The following is a 26,251-nucleotide window of genomic DNA, read 5'->3' on the forward strand; positions in this document are numbered from 1 at the left end:
GGCTGCTAGACTCAGACCCCCATGCCTCTGCTGGAAAAACAGTGGTATAAAAGGCTGAAAAGGTTCTAAGAACCTTTTGGCCACCCAAGGTGGCAGAAGTCGGTCAGATTTGGCATGTTTTGCCAAAATACAGAGGGGTAGGAAAGGCCTGGTATGAAAAGCACCATGACGAAAAGGCAGCTGTTTGCTTTGTAACTCACAGGACATTTTAAAAATCATTCTGATTAATTTTTTTGAAAATGTACTGTTACGCTGTGCAGCTTTCTTGGCTCTCTCAGCCCCATTGTGGAGAGAGGCCTAATTTCTGTTGCTGAGGCCACGCCTTTGCTTCCCCTAAGTAAGGTTACATTCCAGAGTTGAGCACTTCACAAATTCCTCAACAGGAGACGTTTCAGATAAGTGCCAACTACCCTAGCTATTGCTAGTGTGATTGCATTCTGATCCAATGGAAGTAGCACAATAAGGAGATCTCTTCTCATTAGGGCATTGCTTGAAAAATCTGCCCTACACCCTCTAGCCTGAGGACTGAGCCTTTTAGCCACTGTGAGAAATACTTGCAGCCTTCTCCCGCTTCCTAAGAGGCACTGATACACTTCTAGTTGTTTCCATTAGATATGCATATCTTGTTTTGTTCCCATAATAGGGATATTTGTATTTATTTAGCTCTGTAAAATACAAAACCTCAATTTATTAAACTTCCTTTGCATTTTTTCTTCCTTCCTTTCCCCTTCACTCCTACCACAATATAGCTTGGTATCTTTTCCACCAGCTCTTTTGATGTCTGCTTTGTTTCCTCTCTTGCCCCCACTTTATACCATTCCTTTCTCATTTTCTGCCATTGTTTGATGTACTCCCACCTTCCTCCATTTTGTTTTTCAATCTTTCCCTCTTCCCCATACTGTTATTCTCCCCACCATGCTCTCGGCTTACCACCATATGCATGTAACTTATTCACCAGCTCCATATTCTGCTCCACCTCCCCCCCACAGCAAAAGGTTCCTGCTTCCCCTTCAGCAAAACAACTATCAGAGCCCTGCTCCTCAGCAGCTCTTCCAGGGTCCCATCGCCTTCACAGCTCTCCAGCCTGGACATCTTCTGGTTCCTGCACTTGTAGGGTCCTTCTCCTGAGCAGCCCTACATTTTCCTTCCTAGCTCTTCCATCAGCCTGGGAGAGAGGGAGGCAGGCAGACATTTACGCTGCTCTGTGTCAATGCGGCCTGGTCATGTGCCCCATCTAGAACTTGCACCCTGGGCCAAGTGAGCTTTTTATCCTGTGCATTAGAACAGTGCTACTGCATTGAGATGGGGTGTGCAATGAGCCCTAAGATTTCATTTCCTTTCATCTTCAGAATGGAAACTACATATTACCCCGTGCTTCAGTCTGAGCCCACCTGTGATTAGCTCACACTTGTGACATCTTCAGATGAGATGGAAATCCTCAGTGTATCGTATGAGACATGCCTGTTACTTAGCTTTCCCTTCCTGCTGAAGGGAACGTTCTGAGTGAGAAATGAAAGGAATTTAGGGAGGAAAACCAAGTCAATATCAGCATTAGCACTTCTCCCATTGCAAGAAGTTCCCTACCATCTTAACCATAACAGGACAGAATCTTAATTGCACATCCCACCCACAAATAGCAGCTCTAGAGCATTACACCTCATATCAACAGGATACAGGTTGGTTCACAGGCCTAGAAAACATGACCTATGAGGGAAGATTGAAAAAATTGGGTTTATTTAGTCTGGAGAAGAGAAGACTGAGAGGAACATAACAGTTTTCAAGTACATAAAAGGTGGTTACAAGGAGGAGGGAGGTAAACTGTTCTTGTTAACCTCTGAAGCTAGGACAAGAAGTAATGGACTTAAATAGCAGCAAGAGTGGTTTCTGCTGGACATTAGGGAAGAACTTCCTAATTGTCAAGGTGGTTAAGCATTGGAATAAATTGCCTAGGGAGGTTGTGGAATCTCTGTCACTGGAGATTTTTAAGATCAGGTTAGACAAACACCTGTCAGGGATGGTCTAGATAATATTTAGTCCTGCCATGAGTGCAGGGGACTGGACTAGATGTCCTCTCGAGGTCCCTTCCAGTCCTGTGATTCTGTGATTCCTAACTCACGTAGAGAAGCACTCATTGACTCCTACAGTGGTTCCTTAGACTTAGAGGACTTTCTGTTTAAGCACTGACCTGGCCTGACCCTGCTTGGCAGTCAGAGAGTTTGTCTGGCTGAAAGTAAGAGACACACACACCAGCTGATTAAGAAAAAATCCACAGTGACTATAATATGACTGCTATGAATGATATAAAAATAGTGACATCAAGAAGAGAGCTCTATCCCCTGTAGAGATGGGAGGGGAATTCACTACTTTTAGTGCCAGGAGGGAGGTGTGTAGAACAAGTGGAAAGAGGGAACAGAGTCTGTTTGATGAAGGCAGGGACAATGGGAGTCAGGAGTCCTAGGTTCTATTCCTGACTCTACCACTAATTCACCGTGTAGCTTTAAGTTCGGTGCCTCCATGCCCCCTGAGGAAAACAGTGGGCTCTGTTTTACTATACCGGTGCTGCGTCTGTAAAAGGGTAATGAAACACATTTCTCTCTCCCCTCCCCCCCACACACATACATACAGCATGAAAAGCCCTAAGGACAGTAAATTCAAAGCATTACTGAACAGACAGTGATGTAGTTTGATGGTTTTAATTGGAAATTAAAGCTAATGTTTGCAGACGGATGAGACACCGTGCTTCTCAGATGTAAACCTCTCAGGTTAGGGATTACCTGCCAAAGATCACACATCCATTTTGCATATTAAAAATCAATGTTACCTAAAAGTGAGAGATCACACTCTCCTCTTCCTGAGGCTGCAAATGTTGCCAAAGCATTCTCTTCAGTACTTAGCAGGGGGCCCTCCGGTGCTTAACAGTGCTGCTCTGGCAGAGTGTGTGGGATAAAACCAAAGGGCTCTGATATGGAGCCCTCTTCTTCAAATGCAAAATAATTCTGGGAGTGAAGGTGTGATATAAGGGAGCTGGGTTGAAACCTCAAGGCACCCTTGGAAAAGGGAAAAGCTTCACACCAATCAGTGACAATCTGAAGTATATTTCTTATCCGAATACATACAAAATACTCCCCATTCACCTACCCCTGCACACAAGCTTGGAAAAACAGGACCCTCACAGGTCACTTTATGGGCACATATGCAGTTAAGGCAAGTTGTAACCTCCCAGCTAAAATTAAGATCTCCCTGTTCACGTAGAGCTTGTTTTCAGATGGCTGTGCTGAACACTCCCCCAGGCGCCGTTTCTCACTTAGAATAGTGCTGTCATGATTCTGTCAATGTTTTGTTTTGAGTAATGTGGGAAAGGGAAGGAAGCTAAGAGCTAGTTGTAACATGGGTGAAGTTCTCCCTCTGTAAAGCCCCCTTGTGACCCTGCTCTTAGTGGCAGGTCAGTTTAGTGGTACTGCCATAGGATTCTGAATTCTTGTACCTTGTCCTAAATCCCTGCGTGTGGTTAGAAAGAAAGTGTCTAGGGAAATATACAGAAGTGACTTTTTTCCTTTTGAGAAAGGGAGTACTTGTGGCACCTTAGAGACTAACACATTTATTTGAGCATAAGCTTTTGTGAGCTCATGCTCAAATAAATTTGTTCATCTCTGAGGTGCCACAAGTACTCCTTTTCTTTTGGCGGATACAGACTAACACAGCTGCTACTCTGAAACCATTTTTCCTTTTGGGTATATCTGAATTTCCTCATCTTATCCTAATGTTGCTTTCTTCCTAGTCACCCATGTTTGATGGTAAAGTCCCCCATTGGCATCATTATACTTGTTTCTGGAAGCGGGCCCGACTCGTGTCCCATGCAGATGTTGATGGCTTCCCTGAGCTCCGATGGGAAGATCAGGAGAAAATCAAAAAAGCAATTGAAACTGGGGGAGCCACAGCAGGTAAGTGACGCAAAAGTGATATTTACAGAGATTCAAGAGATTTAGAACCATTCTATCTATACTTGAGGGGATGTGATTATGGGTACTGGGTTTTTTGCTCACTGGCTGTGATGTCCCTTCAGATGGTGAAATCAGAACAATCACTGGAACTTTCTGGATTCTCAGTAATGACTAGGAGACTGACTGTATATACTGAACCCTGTGAGATAGAAAGTGACCAAACAGTGGAAAAAGCAAGGACATTGCATCACTAAATATACTTTTATTCACTTACTTGACTAGTGTAGCTAGTGTTTAGCTTCAATTAGCTGATACTAGTAAATGATCTGTAATGCACTGTGGAAAAGTAGTGATGATTTCACAGTAGGTCTCAGGTTACTAAGACATCACACCTACCAATATATCAGATCCAGAAAACATTAATAAAGATTGTATAAGCGCTGTATTAAGAGTTCAGTGCAATTAACTAAATGGTCAGGGAAATGACCAGATCCAGATTGGAAGTGGTTGGGTGGGTATAGGGTGCCTAGATGCTACAGTAATATGAATAATTTAATAAGAGTGCAGACTCAAACCATCCGTGTCCATACAACACAGGAATTGTGGGAGGTTTGTAGATTGATGTCAGCCTCTCTGGCATATAACATACCAAAGAAAATGCATCCTGTATATGGAAAGGAGAGTTCTGTTTGAGGTGTGGCTATTTGGTTGACTCCAGTTCTGGTCAGGTCTTGAATAGCAATGTTTATTTTATTTAATTTAATTTTATACTACTACTAGAACAGACAGACAATGAAGCAATGAATTCTCACTACTGTGGCTCTTTTGGGTATTGTTGATCACTAATGTGGCTCCCAAACCACTGAGGGGCTGAGTATAACTGTTCTAAAATATACAGTTACATAAGCAGACTTCCACAGTTCCTCCTTGCACACATACAGAACACTTGACTTTTTCCAAGTGCTTTTTAAACGTTAACTGGTTAATCCTCACAGTATGCATGTGAGCTATAGTTAAGCTATAAGCCTCTTGACATATGGGGATACTGAAGCACAGAGGTGGTGATTTACCTCAGAGCAGCATATTAGCTCAGTGACAGAGCTGGAATCGAGCTTGAGTCCTCACTTTACACCTCTGACAAATCAGGCTTGTGTTCTTCAGAGTAGAAAGTTCATCTCTCATAGGGGTTGTTTTGTAAATGTGAAGTTGCAGGAACTAGTGTTGTTGCAGCGTTATATGCTTTTTGACAAGTGCAGGTGAGAGATTGAGATTGTCTTCCCTAGTAGTGAAGACTGAGGTATAGGTGAGTAACCTTAGAAGTTGATTATGAGTCTACAGAGTTCCTAACGCTTCCTGTAGGATTCTGAATCTCAGAGAGGGCATTGTGGGTTTTGTCACTGTACTTATTTCTCTAAGTGTACTAGGTTGTGGTTGATTTAGCTTTGTTTCATGGCTAGTCTCTCACTATGTTTGTGCTGATTGTGGGGGATGATAAACAGTTGGGGAGACTTTTTAAAGAAATAAAATGAACAACTTTAGAAGTTTAATTTTTTTGCTTCTGTTCTCCAGGTAAAGGCATTGACCAGGAGGGAGGTGGCAAGGCTGAGAAGAGTTTAAATGACTTCGCTGCAGAATATGCCAAGTCTAACAGAAGTACCTGCAAAGGTTGTACACAGAAAATAGAAAAGGTAGAGACATACAGTTATTGGGTTTTTCCCCTTCCGGTCCAGGGCAACACAATTAATTCCATGAGTTCTGAACTGTTGTTCTCTTTTTATATTATGGGTTTAAAAGATGCAGTACTTTCTCAGAAGAAATGCTCTATTCTGAACAATTTGTCAACCCAAAGCTCTTGCACCGCAGTAGGGTCTCAAATCTGACCTCTTCAGAGCCTGGAAATTAGACCTGCTGACTTTTCCTTCTGTAAAGGAAAGAAAATATTTAATCAGTCCAGGCATTGGAGCTGATTGGCAGATTACTGCTGGTGTTTCTGCAGAGGAAAAGCCTGGAGAGAAGTTTTGGCTTCCCATTGTGGTACTGTAAATGTGTTTTTGTTCAGGAAGGCCAGGGGGTACTGCAGTTCTCCACTGACCCATCCCATCGCTGTTTTGTAGGGTATGTCCTGCTCCTCCATATATATGTATTTAAGAAATGCTAGCAAAATAAGGCTCTGAACCTGCAAGCACTATTTAATGTGAATAATCCCACTGATTACTCATATGCGTAAATTTTCATGTGTGTTTGCAGGATTGGAGTCCAAATTTGCTTTTGAAATGAGGATTTCTGAGTGATTGTTTTGAATAGTATAGGCTGAACTGTAATTCAGAATACGATCTGGTCAGAAATCAGGCTGACTTCATTAGTTCTCACACATTTAATTTCTGGAGAACCAAAGTTTTATAATTTAAAATTCCTTGCATGGAGCCTGATCCTGCAGGGTTTGCTTGCTTGACCTCTGTAGGGCTACTTGCATGAGTGAACGTTGTTGGATTGGATCCAAAATATGATTAGCTATTGTTGAGTTATTACTGAGCAAAAATTACTTGACTGAATTTTATTCTTTGCTCAGACTGGTTATGGGATTTCCCACAATTTTTTTAAAGAAGTAGTAAGTATGGCCTGAGACTAAAAGAGAAAAGTTTAACTCAAAAAAGGAATTTTCAGAGCATGGGAAACCAGGGGGATTAGAATGAAAGTACTGGTGTAAATTTCAGCATGTGACTGCTAGCAGGTGATGGGTGGAACAGTTTCTACTACTCTACTATTTAAGAAGCATTACTTTTATAAAATCACCAACCTATTTCTCTGAATTAACATTCAGGTCCTTCCCAGAGTGGCATCACAGCCACGCTTGTACTGTTGGTTTTTCTCTACTTCAGGGGCAGATCAGAATTTCCAAGAAGATGGTGCATCCCGAAAAGCCCCAACTGGGAATGATAGATAATTGGTACCATCCAAACTGCTTTGTGAGCCACCGAGCAGAACTGGGCTTTCTCCCTGCATTTGGAGCCAGTCAGCTCCAGGGCTTTGGGATGTTGAAAGCAGAAGATAAAGAAGATTTGAAAAAGCAGCTGCCTGCCATGAAGAGTGAAGGGTATGTGGGGGATGTAAGAGAGCCTGCTGGCTAGAAGATCCATGAAGACACACTGCATGTCTTCACAAATTCCGTGTTTTATATAGATAGGACTTTTTAATCTGTCTTAACCATTTATTGTTTGTATAGCAGTAGTGCCTAGAGGCCATAATCGGGGATTTAGAGCCTTGTTGTGCTAGGCATTGTGCACAGATAAAACAAGACACACCTTTGCCCTTAGGAGCTTGCAATCTAAGTATCTCCCTTGGAAATACAGAGAGAGTGCAACCAAGCAACCATGACTTTCAAAACCAATCTAATATTTTGTGCCATAAACTAGCAATCATGGGAGTGAGCAATAGGGAATGGATCACTTTATGATTACCTGTTCTGTTCAATCCCTCTGGGGCACCTGGTATTGGCCGCTGTTGGAAGACAGGATGCTGGGCTATATGGACCTTTGGTCTGACCCCATATGGCCATTCTTATGCTCTCATGAGTTCAGTTGTAAAGACTCTGTGCTGCACTGTCTGGTGGTGGGGGTGGTAATGTTGTTCTCTTTTTTTCTGATCTGTTGATTGAGAAGTGATTCCTCAGACTTTCATTCCTCCTGTGCCACTGACTCATTGGGCTGTCTAGTTCCTCCGTTGATTACAGTTACTCATTAGTTGTGGTACTTTTCAGGTGATGCCAGCGCATTCAGTATCTTCTTCACTGTCATATGCCCGCTCTTCCTTGGCCTTCCTCCCTTCGGCACCGTGCTTGCTTAGCATGTTTTCCACCTTCCATAGGGTGTATGTGTCCCAGCTACCCGAGCTTGCTTTGATATTTTCTAATGTGCCCTGCTCTGTCAGCTCCCTTGCTCTCGCATTTGTTGTTTTGTCTTTCCATGAAATGTGTAGCATCTTCCCCAGGTCTGTCTGAGACCTCCAGTCTCTTCTTAATAGCCACTGTCATTGGCCAAGCCTCTGTGCCATACAGTAGCATGCTTGGTACAGTCACATGGTACGATCTGACCGTTAGTTTGGTGTGGAGACCTCTGTTTGGCCAGATGTTGTTTCACCTTTCAGAAGTGGTGTTTGCTTTTCCTAATCTTGTATGAATATCATTATCGCACCCACCTTCAAATGTATTCACACTTCCCAGGTAGCGGAACTCTTCTACCTGTTGGACTTCTTTTCCATCCATGTAGGCCTTTGCATCTGCTGCCCACTTTTCTACCTTCATAATCTGGTTTTCTCTGTATTTACTTTCAATTCAATTGTTGCTGCTTCCTGTTCTACCTCTGGTATAAGGCAATCATTCTGTTCCACATCCTATTTATTAAAGCATTGTTACTGGGAAAGCGACAGTCGTGTAACTCATCTCTGCTAACCCATTTTACACCACCTGCAATGTCTTTTGTTACCTGCATCATCACCCAACCTATGGCAAATGCAAACAGGATTGGTGATAAGGCGTACCCTTGCCTAATTCCAGTCACAATATCGAACCACTCCCCTGGTCTGTATCTGAACTTACTGTGCATCTACTTTTGTCATATAAACTCCTTATTATGTTGATCAGTTTGTCTGGTATCCCATAGTTTCTAGCAATATTCCATGGGGTCTCTCTGTGGGTGTTATCAAAAGCTTTCTTGAAGTCGATAAAGTTAAGATGGATTTTTGCCAAGCAGTAACTTTTTCAATGAACTGTTGAAGAGTGAATATCTGTTCACAGCATGATCTACCTGGATGGAACCCACTCTGTCACTCCTGGTAATAATTTATCCACTACCTTGTTAATTCTATTCAGCATAACAGTAACCAATATTTGGCACTGTTATCAATCCCAGGCACTACCTTGCCAGTTCGTGCACTAAGATCACCTTTTTTGGCAATGCCATGCTGATACCATCTTTCCAGTCTTGTAGAACTTGTTCTTTCACTCATATTTCATTAGTTTTGTTAGCTGCTCAGTCAGAATTTCACCTCCCACCTGTAATTCCTCTGTTTGAATTCTGTCAACCCTAGGAGCTTTCCGCTGTTTGAGACCTTAGATGATTGCTTTAATTTCATCAGCTGTGTTTGGTCTCTCTTCTATTTTTAACTTAGCATTGGCATTTCTCTTGACTCTGTGAACGATCATTGGCCCTGGAGAGTTTAATATGGAATGAAAATGTTCCTTTTGTCATCTGGCTTGTTCTTCACGTGTTTTCAACATCTGTCCATGAGAATCTCTGTGATGGTTGGATTCTTCGAGAGGTCTTTCATTATTCTATAGAGCTGCTTGAAATCTCCTCTCTGTGCTACATCTTCTGCTTCTGCAGCCTTCTCCTGAACCCAGGCATTTCTGTCTTGCCTGCATCTTGTCTTTTTTGTCATTTTCTTTGTTTCTTGCATATGCCTCTAAGAGTTCTGCCTGTGTCTTGCAACTGTTCCTTTTTTGCCCTCAGAGCTTTCTGGTTCTCTGTCGTTGCCCATGTTCCAGATGTAAACCATGCATCTTTCTTACTTCCTCTCCAGTGGTCCACTACTTCCTCTGCTGTCTCGACTACCATCTTCTTCCACTTTGACCATCTGCCTTCCAGACTTTCATCAGCCTGGTCGTCTAAAACACTGGAATGGTTGCTATATTGAGTCTGGAGTCTGATATGCGTTTTTGTCCTTGAATGTCTCTGTTGCTGTAACACTCTCTTTATCCATCTTCCTGCTCTCTTTACGTTTTAAGTTGTAATTTGGTCACTAAAAGATAATGGTCTGAGCCAACATCTGCTCTTCTAACGTTCCTCAAAGAAAGTGTCCCATCTCCTAGATATAAACATGGTCTGTCTGGTTGACAGTCGCATTGTCTGGTGATCTTCATGTAAACTTATGAATCCTCTTGTGCTGGAAATGATTGCCTCCTGTTTTAGGGTGTTTGTGCCAGAGAGATTCAAGAGCTTGTTTGCCATTATTAGTTCAGATGCCTTCTGCTACTGTGGCTGTGACTTCTTCCCAGACAGGAGCGATGTTGCCAAATTATGCATCAAAGTTGTCTGTCATCAACTTGGAAGTGCCTAACTATGACATCAAGACTTACATTCTATGAGCAGGTGCAGCATCCTTTTCACTGTCACCTGCTGCATTTTGTTGGTGCATGTTCTTGGATTATTGTACATTTGGCATGTCATGTTTGCAGCCTGGCTGTTGTTGTTCTGTCATTCACTGGCTTCCACGCCAACAGAGTCTTCGCTGTGACTTTATCCAACACAATTCCTGCATCTCTTTCATGTGTTGCTCCTCCTGAGTATAAGATTACAGCACTTCAGACACAATCTTGCTACTCCCTGCTCATCTCGTCTCACTGACACCAAGTATGTTCAGGTGGTATTTTTTCATTCTTATTTCTTGTGTAACCTGTGCCAGCTTTCCCATATAAGGGTACGTTCATTCCACATGCCTACTCTTGTTACAGATTTGGTTGTCACGATTTGAGATCTCAAGATCTCCGCTTCCTTCCAGCTTTCCTTGAGATCTGTCATACTTGTGTCTTGGGCTCCATCTACACCAACTGCCCTCAAGGTTTGGTTTCACGGAACTGTTTCTGTTGCGGATAGGTTTTACCTGAGTGTGTCACAAACTCAACTGCAGAACCCCCTCCTCTTTTATCAGGCTTGGAGTCATCACCATTGCCAACAGAGGCAGGGTAGGAATTGATTGTCAGTCTTTTTTTTTTTCCCTTCACCACTGATCTGTGTGACAGAAATTGACTCTAATTAAATCATAACTTATCTTGGGAACCCTCAGGGGGTCGCGAGGTTATTACGTGGGAGGTCTTGAGCTGTCAGCCTTCACCGCAAACCCCGCTTTGCCTCCAGCATGTATAGTGGTATTAAATGTATTTAAAAGTGTTTTTAATTTTTAAGGGGGGTCGCACTCAGAGGATTGCTATGTGAAAGGGGTCACCAGTACAAAAGTTTGAGAACCACAGGTCTATGCTATACATTACAAATGTCCCTCTCACACCAGTCTGCTCACCTTCCTAACCAACACTTTCCCAGATGCAGTAAATTTGCAGAGTATCTGAGTTACAGCTGTTACAGGCCATCGATTGTAATGAATGCAGTTATTGCTGGGTAGTGCCAGGGAATTGGCCATCTTTACCCATACCAGCTTTTACCATTCTCAGGTGCAGAGAGCTGAAAGTCTATTATTGCATGCAGAGTAACACGTAAATCTAGTTGGATCAGTATATGACGGGTTTGCTTAGTTCCTTTGGCAGAGCATAAGAAGTTTCACTATGTAAATATTTCCTCTTGTCTGCTTTGGCTCTCCTTTGCAGGGGATTTTGGTGATTCTACTTGAACTGTGAAGCATTTACAATCAGAGGCCATGGATTTGTTTGCCAAGTTGCTGTATAAATAAAACATGAACCTAGAATCACAATGCCTGGTGATATAGGGTGCAGCAAACTGAGGTCGCATACCAAGGTTTCTGGCCCTGTTGTCTTTGATCATGTACAGGTTGAAAAGCAGCAAACGCAGTGGGCATGGGTGCCACATCCAGCTAGTGTGCCAGCTAGTCTTTCAACTCCAGTACCTTTTCTCCTGCTGTTTATGCTAGGTGGTCAAGCTACGGGTGCTAAGGATCAGCCAAGAAAGTAGCTGTGCATGTAGAAAAGGAGTCTAGCGAGCATTGGGAGTAATGTAGAATTCCCCTGCTTCCTCGCTGCTGGCCTTTTGCAAAGAGAGAGGAAGAAATTCTCTTGAAGCCCAAAACTGGCTTGATTGACTGGAGAAGCTAATGTCCCAGAAGACTTGCCTCACACATTAGCTCATGCAGGAGAAATGAACTGAACGTGTTTTGTCTCCGATGCACCTTTTGTTAAACCAGATGAGATTTTAACAATGAGCTTCAAAGATGCCTTTGGCTTCCCTTTTCAGAGCTCTGTTTGGACCCAAATGTTGTGTCTGACTGGAATACTGCATGCATCCTTCGTGCTTCCATCACACCCTCCATTGAGGAGCTCAAGGAGCATTGCACACATTCTGGAACTAAGTCTTGCAGCAGTTCTTGTAAGGGAGACAATCATAGATTGTGGGGTGGGGGACTGAGTAACAGAGAGTTTATAGCAAGAGCTGGCTGGGAGTCTTCCATCAAAATAAAATGTGTATCAAAAATGGGAGGAAAACTTTATGCAATTGTTCCCTGTCTTTCTAGCCTGCCATAGTTGAGACTTGCCCATGGTCACACAATGATTCAGTGGCAGTGTTGGAGCTGGAACCAGATCTCCTGAGTCCCAGCCCAGTACAATCTAGGCACAACACCCAGTTTTCCTGTATGTGCTCTGGGTTTTCATTTCTAGTCTTAGGGGTGTAAAGTAGGTAGATGGATTTGCTGGACACTTTGCCTGACAATACCATATTGCAACAGCACAAGAAAAAGGTTGTGGCTATGTACTGAAAGGTTCACCTTGTAGGGAGCACTGATGCGTGGTGCTGAGGGCTACGTTGGCAACTTGCCGAAAGTCTATGGGCTGCACCTCATTTGAATATCAACTAGCGTATGCTCTAAAAATAAAGAGTAAATGTCCATAGCCCTAGAATTCTCTTGTACGTTTATCTTTGTAGAGTAGAAATTGCTGTTTGTTTGAGGCAGCTTTTACTGGGGAAAGAGAGGCTGCCCTCTCGATACCACTATCATACAGGGTTGGTTTAACTGCAGTGTTATATTAACCTGCAGGGGAATACCACTCACGCAAGGAACAAGAACAATCAGTTAATGCTTTGAAGAGGAGAGACTGAGGTGATGGTCTTTGCATTTCTCCCTTTTCAGACTGGCTGCTGGTTTTGCACCAGAATCTCCACTGCTGTTAGTGTTTTTCATGTGTTCTTCTCTCCGCAAGGAAGATCTGAGCTTGGATGCCTGATGTGGTGATCAGAAGACTCAGGATACACTACGCCAGTCCTCAGCCCTCTTCCCCTATCAGCTTTCTAAAAGTTTAAATAAACCCCATAGCTTATATCCGGTAGGAAGGTGAGGAGAAAGTGGAACATTTCTGGTGGTGGCCTATGTCAGTTGGTCATAGGCCCCAGGCTTTTTAAGCAAGCCTTTTGCTATCTGCTGCCCAGATGTTAATTTACGACATACATTACTACTTCTGCCAGGAGAGAGTAATCCAATGCTGCATATGGAGAGGAGAACCATCCAAAGACTTCATTAGCTGATGGGATGTGTGGGCACAGTGCCTTTCAGTCATGTATTAGGCTTCTGGCTATTCATGTGCTGACTCTGTTTGCGGGGGAAAGTCTGATTACTACATAAGAGTGCTGCTTAACTTTCCCCTTGCCAAAAAGCAGGCATTTTAGGTACTAGCATGCTGATTCAACAAAGCACTTGAGCATGTCCCTTAAAGTTCAACATATACTTCTTCCCTAGTCAGTGAATGTAATGAACTGAAGCACAAAGTGCTTTGCTGAACTGGGCTTAAGTCGATAACCTTTTGCACAGGGTAGGTTTGGTGCAGGTGACAATTTTACAGAACTTCCAAAAGACTTCAATCGTTGTAGCTAGTATATAAAACCTACTCCCAAGTAGGAGGTCACCAGAGAGGTTCCTGGCGTGGCTTACTTGGTGAAGGGGCTGGATGGACTCATTCACTCTGCAAAAATACCGAGGAGTACTTGTGGCACCTTAGAGACTAACCAATTTATTTGGTCAGAAGCTTTCGTGGGCTAAAACCCACTTCATTGGATGCATGCAGTGGAAAATACCGTAGGAAGATAGATATACACAAAGAACATGACAAAATGGGTTTGCCATACCAGCTGTAATGAGACTAATCAATTAAGGTGGGCTGTTATCAGCAGGAGAAAAAAAACTTTTGTAGTGATAATCAGGATGGCACATTTCAAATAGTTGACAAGAAGGTGTGAGTAACAGTAGGGGGAGAAATTAGCATGGGGAAATAGTTTTTACTTTGTGTAATGACCCATTCACTCCCAGTCTTTATTCAAACCTAATTTAATGGTGTCCAGTTCGCAAATTAATTCCAATTCTGCAGTTTCTCGTTGGGTCTGTTTTTGAATTTTGTTTGTTGGAGAATTGCGACTTTTAGGTCTGAAATTGAATGACCAGGGAGCTTGAAGAGTTCTCTGACTGGTTTTTGAATGTTATAATTCTTGACATCTGATTTGTGTCCATTTATCCTTTTGCGTAGAGATTGTCTGGTTTGGCCAATGTACACGGCAGAGGGGCATTGCTGGCACATGATGGCATATATCACATTGGTAGATGTGCAGGTGAACGAGCCTCTGATAGTGTGGCTGATGTGATTAGTTCCTATGATGGTGTCCCTTGAATAGATATGTGGACAGAGTTGGCAGCGGGCTTTGTTGCAAGGATAGATTCCTGGGTTCGTATTTTTGTTGTGTGGTTGCTGATGAGTATTTGCTTCAGGTTGGGGGGCTGTCTGTAAGCAAGGACTGGCCTGTCTCCCAAGATCTGTGAGAGTGAGGGATAGTCTTTCAGAATAGGTTGTAGATCCTCGATGATGTGCTGGAGAGGTTTTAGTTGGGGGCTGAAGTTGACGGTTACCCCTCTGAAACCTGTCATTCACTCTGGTGGCAGTTGAAGGCCAGACTCTCTTAGCTTGTGCTTTTCTTGATATTCAGCTGCCCAGGTGAGTGAGTTGCAGGGGTGTTGGAAGGAACATGTGGCTTCTTTTGTGAAAAAAGTGATCTCCAGAATGTGGTGCAGCTTTTCTGCCTCATTCTGGGCCTCCCAGCTGGAGGTGATGGTTAGTGTGCAGGCATTTTACAGTGTAGCCATCTTATGAGGCCATCAAACCCTAGTCAGACTAATGGCCTCACTTCTCTGAACATGCAACTCAGTTGGAGAGAGATTGAGAGGAAGTGAATGCTTTCACATGCTAATTTGGGAGATGGTGTTGAGGGCTCTGGGGATTAGCCATTTCCCCCACAAGTGTGATTCCTAATTAGTAACAAATACTTTTTAAGGGGCGGCTGCTGAGTCATAGTAAGTGAAACCAAGGTTTGGCTAAACTCTAGACCCTTGGCAGGTTTTATAAAGTCTAAATGCAATGGAAATATTTCTACAAATCTTTGAATTTTCATGAAAATGGATCCTTTAATATAAACATTTCCCTGCACTATTTAGTCCCCAAACACTTCAAGATTGGGCTAGTTTATTTCCATTGTCAAAGCTGACAGAAGTGCAAAAAGGGTAAACCATGTAAAATGGTGATAAGTAGCCCACCTGTTGATCACTTTAGATAAGCTATTACCAGCAGGACAGTGGGGTGGGAGGAGGTATTGTTTCATGATTTCTGTGTGTATATAAAGTCTGCTGCAGTTTCCACGGTAAACATCTGATGAAGTGAGCTGTAGCTCACGAAAGCTCATGCTCAAATAAATTGGTTAGTCTCTAAGGTGCCACAAGTACTCCTTTTCTTTTTGCGAATACAGACTAACACGGCTGTTCCTCTGAAACCTTTCATAGGGAATGTTATTTTCACAATCTAAGGTGGTGGTAGAAACACAGGTATGGTCATTTTGTTCTTAAAAATACAACAAACATGGCCTTGAATGGTAGGGAACCCGGAAGAATTAACCAGAGGTCAAAAGTACTGTGTATATGCATCCTATCTTGAGCTCTGGGTTAGTGTGGGTCCCTCTCCCTTGAGCTGTGTGAAATTCTCCCTCTCTCCCCAAAAGAGCGAAAACACTCTGAATTTTGGAACATGTGTCAAGCCCACCATGGCCAAGAAAATGATCTGGAAATTTGTAAATTGTCTTCTGTGGGGCCCCTTGTCCTTTTTGAAGTCCCCCCTTTTATTGGCTTTCTGAGCCAACGTTTTATACTAGAATTCCCAACGGCCAGTGCAGCTCTAGCCAACTTCAGTTAAACTGTTTGTGCAGAATTGTGTCCTAACACTGTGAGAATAGTGTCAATTTAAAACCAGGGGGCTGATATAAACTTTTCTCCTGTCTGATACTACGTGAGTTTTAATCAAGGCCCTTGAAAGAAAACTGGCCTACCAAGGTCATTGTGTTTGCCACCCTTGACACTTCAAATTCAAGCAAAGTCTAAAATGAAAAGCCAGGTATTACTGATACATTCTCCACTGATGTCCCTACTGTAAGGACTTGTATCTGTGCCAGCTATTACATTGATCTGAGAAAATGTATTGATTCCTACTGACTTTTTATTTTTTAAGTTAAGATGTTTCAAATAGTTAATACAGCCCCAGATTAATATCTCCTGAGGCTCTTGGGTGATGCAATTAATTTTTTTATATATACTTTTGCCAGTCTGTACAGGTCTCCAGTGGAAAACTGTTTTAAGCAGGCATAGTCTGGTCATGATTTTCCATTATGGAGTCAAGAATTTTTGAGCAGATAATGCATTTATATTGCATATTTAAGATCTAGCAGGAAGGAAATTTTAAAAATGAACTAGGGTTGCACAAATCAAAAGGTTAGTCTGTACGAAGTGTTCAGTTTCAATCCACTGTAATCAGAGTTGCTGCCAAACACTTGAATAACTTCCCTTCTGTGTGTTTCTCCGTTAGAAAGAGAAAAGGAGATGAAGTGGACGGAAATGTGACCTCAAAAAAGAAACAGAAAAAAGAAAAAGACAGAGAATCCAAGCAGGAGAAGCTGTTAAAGGTTTGTTGTTTGAGCTATCCCAAACTTTTTAAACTTTCTTTCCAAAATTTAGTGCTGTTGAAGGGTGCTGGGTTGACAGCCATGGCACATAGAGTCCTATTTATTCACAGCTACAGGATTTAGAGTCTTATTTATTCACACAAGTACAGTGTGAACTGCGGCAATGCAAGCGTCCCTCATGCTGCCCTGTTAGTATGCTTCATCTGTAAAGTGGTGAGACGCTAGTTCACTATGCAAGCCTGTTCAGACCTTGGCCCCTCAGAGAAGTTAAGACACTTGTGCTGTGGAGCCTTTTTTGCCCCTGATAAGAGAGCACATCATTCCAAACAGGTCACCAAAAAGGTATTGGATGGTAGCGCTTTAAGTCCTCGCTGTTGGTGGCTGGATTTGAACGGGTGACCTAGAGGTGAAAGTCTCATCTTTCAGATAACTTGTTTTAGTCCTTTCTATGCCACTTTCTGGCTCCAGGGATGCTATTAAAACTGAATGTTGTTGCCTAAGATCTTGGAGCATATAAAATGTGAGAAGTTGAACAGAGACAAAGGTGTGGAACTAGGTCAATGAGAAATAATATCACTTGCTCAGTTGCACCCTTTTGTGACTCATCTGTCCAGTTCTTCAGTATAAACTTTGATAAATCCTAGCTTTGTGTATTTGGTTTAGGAAAGACAGTGGAAAGACTTTCTGATTTGGTTTCAAGAATTTTATAGACATTAAACGTTTGGCATAGATATCTTTCAAGAAAAAATTACCTGCAGCTTTTCCTGAAATGGAAGTCCTAGTAGTATGGCTATCACACAGCTTACATAGAGCAGAAAGGCGTTTTAGTTTTCTGCTGCTGTATTTTGTGATTTTAACTTGTTACATCCTTAACAGAGCACAATGTTCACAATCTACAGATCCAGAAGGTTTCAACTGCTACAATTTATCATTCTGAGAATCAGGGTTGGTTTGGGGTTAAACTCTTAAATTCATCATGGTTTTTTGTTTTTGTTTTTTTTTTCTTAGTATGATGAACTCATTTGTCTTTTCTACTGAAACTAGAAATTACACTGTTTAACGTACATATCTGCTACCCATTATCACCATGGTACAGAGAAAACCACACCTAAACACACACATGACAAATACATGTGCATTATTAGAAATGTCTCAAGTGATATTTTAGTGTCCAACATTCTGTCATTATCCTTCCCTTTTCTCCCTCTCAGTGGAAAGTCCCAAAAGAAGAGTTTCTAGATTTTTCCCTTTTTGCTGGATGTCTGACCTTTATAGTTCCTTTTTATAGGGGAGTGTGTGTATGTGGCCTCGTAGCTTAAAACTGGCAGTACGAGTCAGGATTTGTGGGCTCTACTTCTATCATGTGACCTGTTGTATTAATTTAGATGGAATATGTGGGCCTAAAGAGTCAGTGGTGTTTAACATGACCCCATCACTGTGCAACATTAAACAGAGTTAAACAAGGTTCAGGATTTGGTTTGAAGAGACCTCTGCTTGCTGAGTACTGCTACAAACCTCATAAACATATTTTTGACCTTTTATTAAAGATACAGAAAAGAAGGAAAAACAGTTAAAGCATTTGAAATGTAAAATATTAAGTAAGATTTTCATTTGAACATTTATTGTTCCCTTTCCCTCCAGCTGGATTTTTAAAAGGACTCCCCCAAGTCCCCAATTTGAGAATCTCTTAGATGGTATTAAAGATGGTAATAACTGTCCTTCCGAGGAAAAGAGAAGTTAGTTGAGATGGGCTGGAGCAGTTGTTGTTAAAGTCTGATGCCATTTCCTAGAAGACAAAACGAGACAAACACACACTAGGGGAGAGAAAAGCACAGCAGAGGGAGAAAATGCATCTTGTCTCTCTGGTGCTGACTTTCACTTGCAGCCTCACAGCTGGAAAAACACAGTTACAGCACACAATCTCATCAGTCACACCGAAACCTGAGAACTTGTAACCTCATTGGGCTGTTTGCAAGTGTTCCTTTTAGTTGCCTCTTTCTGGTTTGTTGGAAGCCTGACAGTAGCCTGCTACTTCAGGATTGCTCTTCTTGGACAGTGATTGCAAATATCCAAGCTACCAGGTTTTCCTCAACAGGAGCAGACAGAGTTGATTTGGAGCATCAAAGACGAGCTGAGAAAAGTCTGTTCCTCTAATGACCTGAAAGAGCTGCTGATAGCCAACAAACAGGAAGTGCCTTCTGGGGAATCTGCTGTGAGTTGGGGTTTTATTTCTTTTATGAAAGTGACTGTCTGTCTGAATCCGTGAGGTTCATTCAAAGCGATGTTGCTAATGACAGCCAAAGGTCTGAAGCGAAAGCCTATTGTAAAATCTCAAGAACAGAAAAATCAGTTGGATTGAACACTTGGCAGAGGTTTGCAAACTGCTCCATGCCTTTCTGACATCAGATCTATTCTTTCTTCCCAGCAGCTTAATTACACTAAAAGAAGCTAAAACTACATTTAAGTCTTTCCTAATGTTACTTATTCACATAAGTAATTACTGTAGTTGCCACAGTGTTGTGAATGGGATAGGAAGTGGCTTTTGCAATCTGCGATGGAAGGTGTGAGCCATCTCTGACTTGGAGTATTTACATTTCCTAAAGCAGTGCTAAAGCCTCAAGGGTGTTGGGGGGGATAGAGGGGGTTGGGGGGGGACCAGGGATGGGATGGGGTAGGATGGCTACAGTAGGTCTCTAGGATTAAAATGGTCAAGGACCATTTTCCAGGGAGGAAGATTGGATTATTATGGACTATGCACTGTGTAACCAAATGTAACACCCATCCTCCAGCAACATTTTTAACTTCTTCCAGTGAAAGCGTGCTTAGCACTTTACAATAAACATGCTGTCTCAGACACAGAGCAGAAGCCTTGTCCTGAGGAGACGACAGTCCAAAGGCACAAGTGGGTGCCTGTGTGTGGACAGGCAAACTTAGTGACGTGTGGTCAAGGCTTTGTGCCACAAATAGTTTTGAGGAATGTGTTTTTATTTATAAGCTAGTTATAGATTCAACAAGTAACACTGTCTTCAGGCCAAGATATTCAGATGTGTGTGAGTTTGCTGGATTCTCTGACTCAGTATATGATGTGCTTGCTGTGTGTGCTTCCACTGTTACCCTGGCATGATTTGTTTGCGTCTCTGTTGCTTTAGCTCTTGGACCGAGTAGCAGATGGGATGGCATTCGGAGCTCTGCTTCCCTGTGAGGAGTGCAAGGGGCAGTTTGTGTTCAAGAGTGATGCATACTACTGCTCAGGGGACATCACTGCCTGGACGAAATGTGTTGCCAAAACACAGATCCCCAACAGGAAGGAATGGATAATCCCAAAGGTAGACACAGCAAACTTAACTATCTGAAACTCAGGCTGTAAGTTCTTAAATTACTCTATTGCTCGTGGAAGGGAAGAATAAATATTAATGCCCACAACTTGGTATTAGTGGGCAGGGCGTACTGCAGCTTCTGTGCACCTCTGCCTCTGAGAATGGGAGGAGCTGCTCATAGCTAATGCACAGGGGAGATTGTTTTACAGTAGCAGTGGGATGGAGAGATGTCATTTCTTCCATTCCAGAACTTTGGGCTTCTCCAATTTGTCCCGCTGCTGCAAGAGTGACTTGTGGTTTGGGTCTGTGATTTTTAGTGTAATTCCTAATAACTGGCTCATTTTGCTGTTTTAATTTTTCCTTTCTAACTGAGACAAGTGATTCTAATTCTGTGCTCTCAGAATTTCAGATGCTAATTTCTGAATGCCAGAACACTATAAGCAATTATCGTCTTAAAATAAACGGCTATGCAGTTTCCTCTGATTTCCCTCTGAATTGGGAAAAGCATTTTCAGAGACCGTGTTCATGACTTTTAATGACTTTTTAACGAGGGCATTTAAAAAAAAAAAATTGCAACTCCTGCAGCAGAAATGTTGGTGAAATATCAACTGAAAAAACCAAGGTTTTTTCTCCACTTTGTTTTAAACACTACACTGAGGAGAAAGAGCAAATGTGTCTGGGGAATTAGGTTCTTGTGTAACAGGAAGCAGAGTTCTCTAATAGTTAGGGAAGGGGATGGGGAAGTGCTAGGACTCCTGATTCTATTCCTGACTGTCACTAAATTGCTGTTTTGACCTTGAGCAAGTCACTTCACCTTTCTGTGCCTTAGTTTCTCAACCAGTAAAATGGGATAATTACCAACTTTGCATGGGAGGTTGTGGGGCTTATATAATGAATTGATTGTGAACCACGTTGAGATCCATGTAAGAATCGTTCAGTAGTAAATGCCAAGATCTGACCAATACTGAATTTAGTCTTTTAACTCTGTAACAGTATCAGTAGATTTTAAAGTCTTCTTATAATGCTGCCCCCCAGGAGTTCCGGGAAATCTCCTACCTGAAGAAATTTAAGTGTAAAAAGCAAGACAGAGCATTCCCTCCAGAGACTGTGGCTGTGAACGCAGTGCTTCCAGCAACAGCTTCTGCTCCTTTGACAGAGAAGGCGTCTGTGCCAGCAGGTACATGACTCGCTAGGCGGTGTTCAGAGCCAGGAGAGACTGGTTTGAATGGGAATACGTGTCTGTCCAGTTGCTGGAGACAAATAACATTCATTTTATGCTTTCCCTAGTGTGGCAATGGGGAGGGGAATGGCAGGTGTCGGTGCTGCCTGTGGGATTTCTCCTGGCACTCTACTGGCAAGGAGGCATTGATTGGTCTTTTGAGAAGCCATGGCTTCAGTGTGCGACCTGCTCACCGAGCTCGCTCCACAAAGCTCCTTCCTGTTGCTCCGCTCAGTCACTTGTCTGCTGTACGGCATTTCAGGAAGGGGAACGTGGATGGCTAATCACATGGTGTCCCTGAAGTGCACTGCAGTATATTGTACTCCTCCTCCTGCTCCAACATCAGGCTGAATCGCCATGGTGAGAAGCAGAGGCAGCCTCTTCTGTTCCTCACCCCTGATGTGGATAGATCCCAGCTTCAGTCTGTGGACAAATGCATTTGAGATCCAGGTTATGCTTTAACAAGTCACCTAGGAATTTTAAAGGTTGAACTGCCCCTTGGGATCCCCTTTCCCTGCCACGTTTATAACTGTGTTTGTGGAGAGCTCATACAACTCCTTGGGCAGTGTGACTAGGGTTCAAATGAAACATTTAATTGGGTGGCTTCTTGCTTGATTTTGTAAGGAGCATCCATAGACCTTTGAATCACATGTTCCACATCCAGAATTAAACTGTTAGGGCAGTAGCTTGTTTAAAATCACTTATTTGCATTTGGCTTACCAGTCATTGGCTTCTCTCACTTAACGGTTATTACCTCTACCCTCTTGATCCCAGACTCCTCCAACATTACCCATTTACTTATCAGTAGGAGCTACTTTGATTTATTCAGCCCTCAGTACTTGTAACAGTCTTCAGTGTTCCTGTGATATGTTTCAGTGTTTGTGGCTGTCTAGACTGCAAAATCTATTACAGGTGTGTTTGATCTGTAACATGATAGTGCTCCAGCTGTGTTACCACTTCGATCCCGAGTGGTTACAGAGCCAAGACAGCTCAGTATCATATCTGCTTCACACTCTGGTCTCGTCGAGACATCCTCCCTCTCCAATTCCCCCAAAGCAGCTTTTCAATGGAGGAGGTGCCCTTTGTGGCTTAAATGTTACCTTTTGGTTTCTCTTCCATCCCTTCGCTGTACGTGGGAAAGGGAAGCTGTGTTAGCACTTCATAGCCAACAGTATGCAAGCAGTGTCTGCTGGGAAGGTGCGAGTGCCAGGGTAAAACCCTTTTCATTTCTCCGCCCCGCTTCCCAGGAAGCTTACTACAATGTACATTGCGTTATGCTGGCTTGTAGGTGCTCTGTACTGACCGTTGCTCAGAGTATCAGATTCAGGATCTGTGGGTTTGGTGCTCAGTGCTCTTTACTTACATGATGTTTTTATTTCTGAACAACTAGATAAGCCATTATCCAGCATGAAGATTTTGACCCTTGGAAAATTATCCAGGAACAAGGAAGAAGTGAAGGCTATGATTGAGGACCTGGGCGGAAAGGTGACAGGGACAGCAAACAAGGCTACCCTTTGCATCAGCACACAAAGTGAGGAACAGTGCTATATCAACAGCAACCTTAGGACTTGGGAGTTAGGAGATTATAGAGGCCATAGTTAAATTCCTGTGTAAAGGCTGGAGGTGACATTCTGTTGAGCCATGTTTGGATAGTGGGTTTTTTTCATATTCTTGGAAAAGTGAATAGAAGTATACTTTGTAAGCATGACTTTCTATAGCGCTCTTAGTTCTGAGTGATCTCCTAGTGTTTTCCTGACTCTGCAGTAGAACTGATGTCAGGAATAGCTATATTTCTGTTTTGGATTTAAAAGGACTAGACCGTGTTTTAATTGTGAAGTGGCTTCTTTTATGTAACTGGTAGCTGAGGTTGATGTAGGTATCTACATGTCAAATTTGGGGTGGGGCGTAACTATTTAATAGCATTCATTCATGGCCTCGTTGTGACTATTTCAATGTTAGGTCCTGCTCCCACTGAAGTAATAGGAAAACTGTTGACTTCAAAGGTGCAATATCAGGCCCTTATGGTGTAGGGGAGAAATGTCCCTGATAGACAGTTGGCCTGTAGGATGCTACCACAGGGCTCATCAGAGCAGCTCCCACCCAGCCCCTGGCCCAGCTGGGAGGTGAGGCAGGGTTTGAAATCCAGAAAGTCACTGTGCAACAGGTAACTTACTTTTAGCCTAGACGACGCTGTTGGGGATTTTGTTTGGGGCAGGTGTGGCACATGCAAAGCACCTCTTTAAAACATTACAAAGCCTGGACCAGCACAGCAGGGCTAGAATCCGAGCGTCTCAGAAGGGCTCCGCGCTGTCTTTGTCGCTGTAACGTTTGCTCCAGGAAACTTGGATTACGGTTTCCCTGACTCTTATCCCCCTCCTTGCAGAGGAAATTGAGAAAATGACCAAGAAGATGGAAGAAGTGAAGGAGGCCAAAGTCCGAGTGGTCTCAGAGCAGTTTCTGCAGGATGTGAAATCCTCCAGCAAGGGCTTCCAGGAGCTCCTGTCGCTGCATGCGCTCTCGCCTTGGGGTGCAGAGGTGAAGCAGGAGCACACGGAGACGTCCCTGGGAGGAAAGTCCAGCGGGCTCCCAAACGTGAAGAGTGCTGGGAAGGTCAAGGAAGAGCAAGGTGAAAAACACAATGACTCTTGTCTCCACAGGAGCGTTTGTTACCGTGTGTTTAAGCATTGCTTTACCCTTCCATAGCGTGCCTCTTGTGTGAGGGTCTGAGGGGAATGGGTGGGCTCCTCACACAGCACAGGTACCCTGGCTATAGTCCAAACTCGTCCCTTTCCCAAAATTGGGCCCTTATTCTTTCTTTGAGTAACAAAGCCCCAAGGCCAGACCAGCCTCAATGTCCAAACTCCCTCCCGAACAGGCTGTTCGTAGAGTTTCTCCCTGCCATACTACCTCTCCCTCTTCTAGCTCACTCTTGCCTGGGAGAGAGAGAGACGGCCTCTGGTATTCCTTAGTTTGAAATAACACTGGGGGAGCCAATGACATAACTCTGCTTCTCTATCCTTATACCTGAGATACTCTGCTGGTATAAATCCACACACCCCTATGCTCTGTGACTTACTCTGGGTCATATATTGAGTGGCAGAACCCAAGATTCCTGGGTTCTCAGTCCCATGCTCTACCAGACACCCACAAGTACTCCTTTTCTTTTTCCAAAATATAGTGACTCTTTCAACAAAATAAATCTGTTAATACTGGTGACAGTCCCCATCTGAGCAATAGGCAAGCTCAGGTACAAACATAGGCTTTTATATAGGGTCCAAGATGAGTAGGTAAGTTCAATGTATATAAATTAAACTTCAGAAACAATTGCACTGAGTTCAGCCTTGTGAATTTATCATCATTCTAGCTAATGTGCAAAAGTTGTAGAGAGACCACTACCTTGTGATGCTGAGTTCATGGGGCACATTTGAGACTGTTAAGGAGGCCTGTATAATGTTTCTGTCTAGAGACAGCCAGTGCTACACAATACCTTCCTCTTCCATCCATTTCTCTGGTGTGTGAATGTGCTGTCTCCATGGATCCTTCCAACCTTTGATTGCTCAGAGGTGAGGAACAGAGTTCATGACCCCCAAACTTAAATTTTCACATGTTGTATGTTGCATTAACAGCCTGGCCCACAGCAGCAGAATCTGAATGTATCGTTCATAAACAATTGTCCGGGTTTTAATTAATGGAGGCAACTCTCACCAAAATTCTAGCAGGATAACTAACACATTCCACCTGTTTGGTGGAGGCAGGGGAGAAGACAGGATGGCCAGTTCCCAGGTTAGATCACGTAAAGTGCAGTGTAGCTGGAAGTCAAAGTGCAGTGACTTTCTAACATTGCTTTAGAAGAGCAGTGTGCTTTATAGAGGTGGAACCTGTCGGTGTGAATCCAGACAGGATGAAAACTACTCTACTGCTTTTAAAGAACTTGAGCATTGATTCAAGGAGAGTTCTTCAGACAATCCTGCTTTATCAGATTAAAAATGTAAGTCTTTCCATCTCTTTCTTCAGGAACCAGCAAGTCTGAAAAGAAAATGAAGTTAACAGTTAAAGGAGGAGCAGCAGTGGATCCTGATTCAGGTGAGTGCTGAAAACCAGCTGTGCCTCCAACCATCCTAGCCAGAGTTTGATCCGTTTGAAACCATGCGTTCACATCGCAGTCCCCATCAATACCCAGCCCTAGCCGGGGAAGCTACTGATCCAATCAGCGGACCAAATTCTATGTTTTAAGTTCTCCTCTGCAAAAGAACCATGATGGCCCACACCTGAGATTTGAGTGCTCTTTGGTTCCCAGTGAGGTACCTAGGAGTTGTGGATTCTCAGCACCTTTCGCGCTGCCTACCCCATAGAAGAAACATTTGCTTGGTGAAATGTTTAATGCTGGTGCTCATCCTGGATATGCATAGAAATAACAATGGCTTTTCCATTGTCTGCATGCATAAGAACGGCCATAATGGGTCAGACCAAAGGACCATCTAGCCCAGTATCCTGTCTTCTGACAGTGACCAGTTCCAGATGTCCCAGAGGGAATGAACAGAACAGGGTTCTTTTTTGAACCCTGTTATAGTCTTGGCCTTCACAACATCCTCTGGCAAGGAGTTCCACAGGTTGACTGTGTGTTGTGTGAAAAAATACTTCCTTTTGTTTGTGTTAAACCTGCTGCCTATTAATTTCATTTGGTGACCCCTAGTTCTTATGTTCTGAGAAGGAGTAAATAACACTTCCTTATTTACTTTCTCCATGACAGTCCATGATTTTATAGACCTCTATCATATCCCCCATTAGTCGTCTCTTTTCCAAGCTGAAAAGTCCCAGTCTTATTAATCTTTCCTCATATGGAAGCCGTTCCATACCTCTAATAATTTTTGTTGCCCTTTTTCTGAACCTTTTCCAATTCCAATATATCTTTTTTGAGATGGGGCGACCACATCTGCACACAGTATTCAAGATGTGGGTGTACCATGGATTTATATAGAGGCAATATGATATTTTCTGTCTTATTATCTATCCTTAATGATTCACAGCCTTCTGTTTGCTTTTCTGACTGCC

The 26,251-nt window shown here is 43.0% G+C and overlaps 1 protein-coding gene and 1 long non-coding RNA gene across 5 annotated transcripts in view; one reads left to right on the plus strand and one right to left on the minus strand.

Annotated features, from left to right (window-relative positions):
* PARP1 (poly(ADP-ribose) polymerase 1) overlaps nt 1-26,251 on the plus strand; it is a 53,632-nt gene that overhangs the window by 6,800 nt on the left and 20,581 nt on the right. Inside the window, exons 2-11 of the mRNA XM_073338698.2 lie at nt 3,779-3,941; nt 5,511-5,629; nt 6,821-7,035; nt 16,567-16,663; nt 18,759-18,875; nt 19,813-19,989; nt 21,016-21,157; nt 22,590-22,730; nt 23,583-23,825; nt 25,214-25,282. Of these exons, the coding sequence (XP_073194799.1) occupies nt 3,779-3,941; nt 5,511-5,629; nt 6,821-7,035; nt 16,567-16,663; nt 18,759-18,875; nt 19,813-19,989; nt 21,016-21,157; nt 22,590-22,730; nt 23,583-23,825; nt 25,214-25,282 (1,483 nt within the window). The remainder of the gene's footprint in view (nt 1-3,778; nt 3,942-5,510; nt 5,630-6,820; nt 7,036-16,566; nt 16,664-18,758; nt 18,876-19,812; nt 19,990-21,015; nt 21,158-22,589; nt 22,731-23,582; nt 23,826-25,213; nt 25,283-26,251) is intronic.
* LOC140909433 (uncharacterized) overlaps nt 18,189-26,251 on the minus strand; it is a 39,705-nt gene continuing 31,642 nt past the window's right edge. For all 4 annotated transcript variants that reach the window (XR_012158203.2, XR_012158205.2, XR_012158206.2 and 1 more), the window contains 3 exons: nt 24,905-25,225; nt 23,373-23,801; nt 18,189-21,622 (listed from right to left, as the gene is read on the minus strand). This is a non-coding gene — a long non-coding RNA (uncharacterized LOC140909433). The remainder of the gene's footprint in view (nt 21,623-23,372; nt 23,802-24,904; nt 25,226-26,251) is intronic.

The sequence above is a fragment of the Lepidochelys kempii genome, chromosome 3 (assembly GCF_965140285.1).
Source record: "Lepidochelys kempii isolate rLepKem1 chromosome 3, rLepKem1.hap1, whole genome shotgun sequence".
In the NCBI taxonomy this organism is placed as follows: Eukaryota; Metazoa; Chordata; order Testudines; family Cheloniidae; genus Lepidochelys; species Lepidochelys kempii.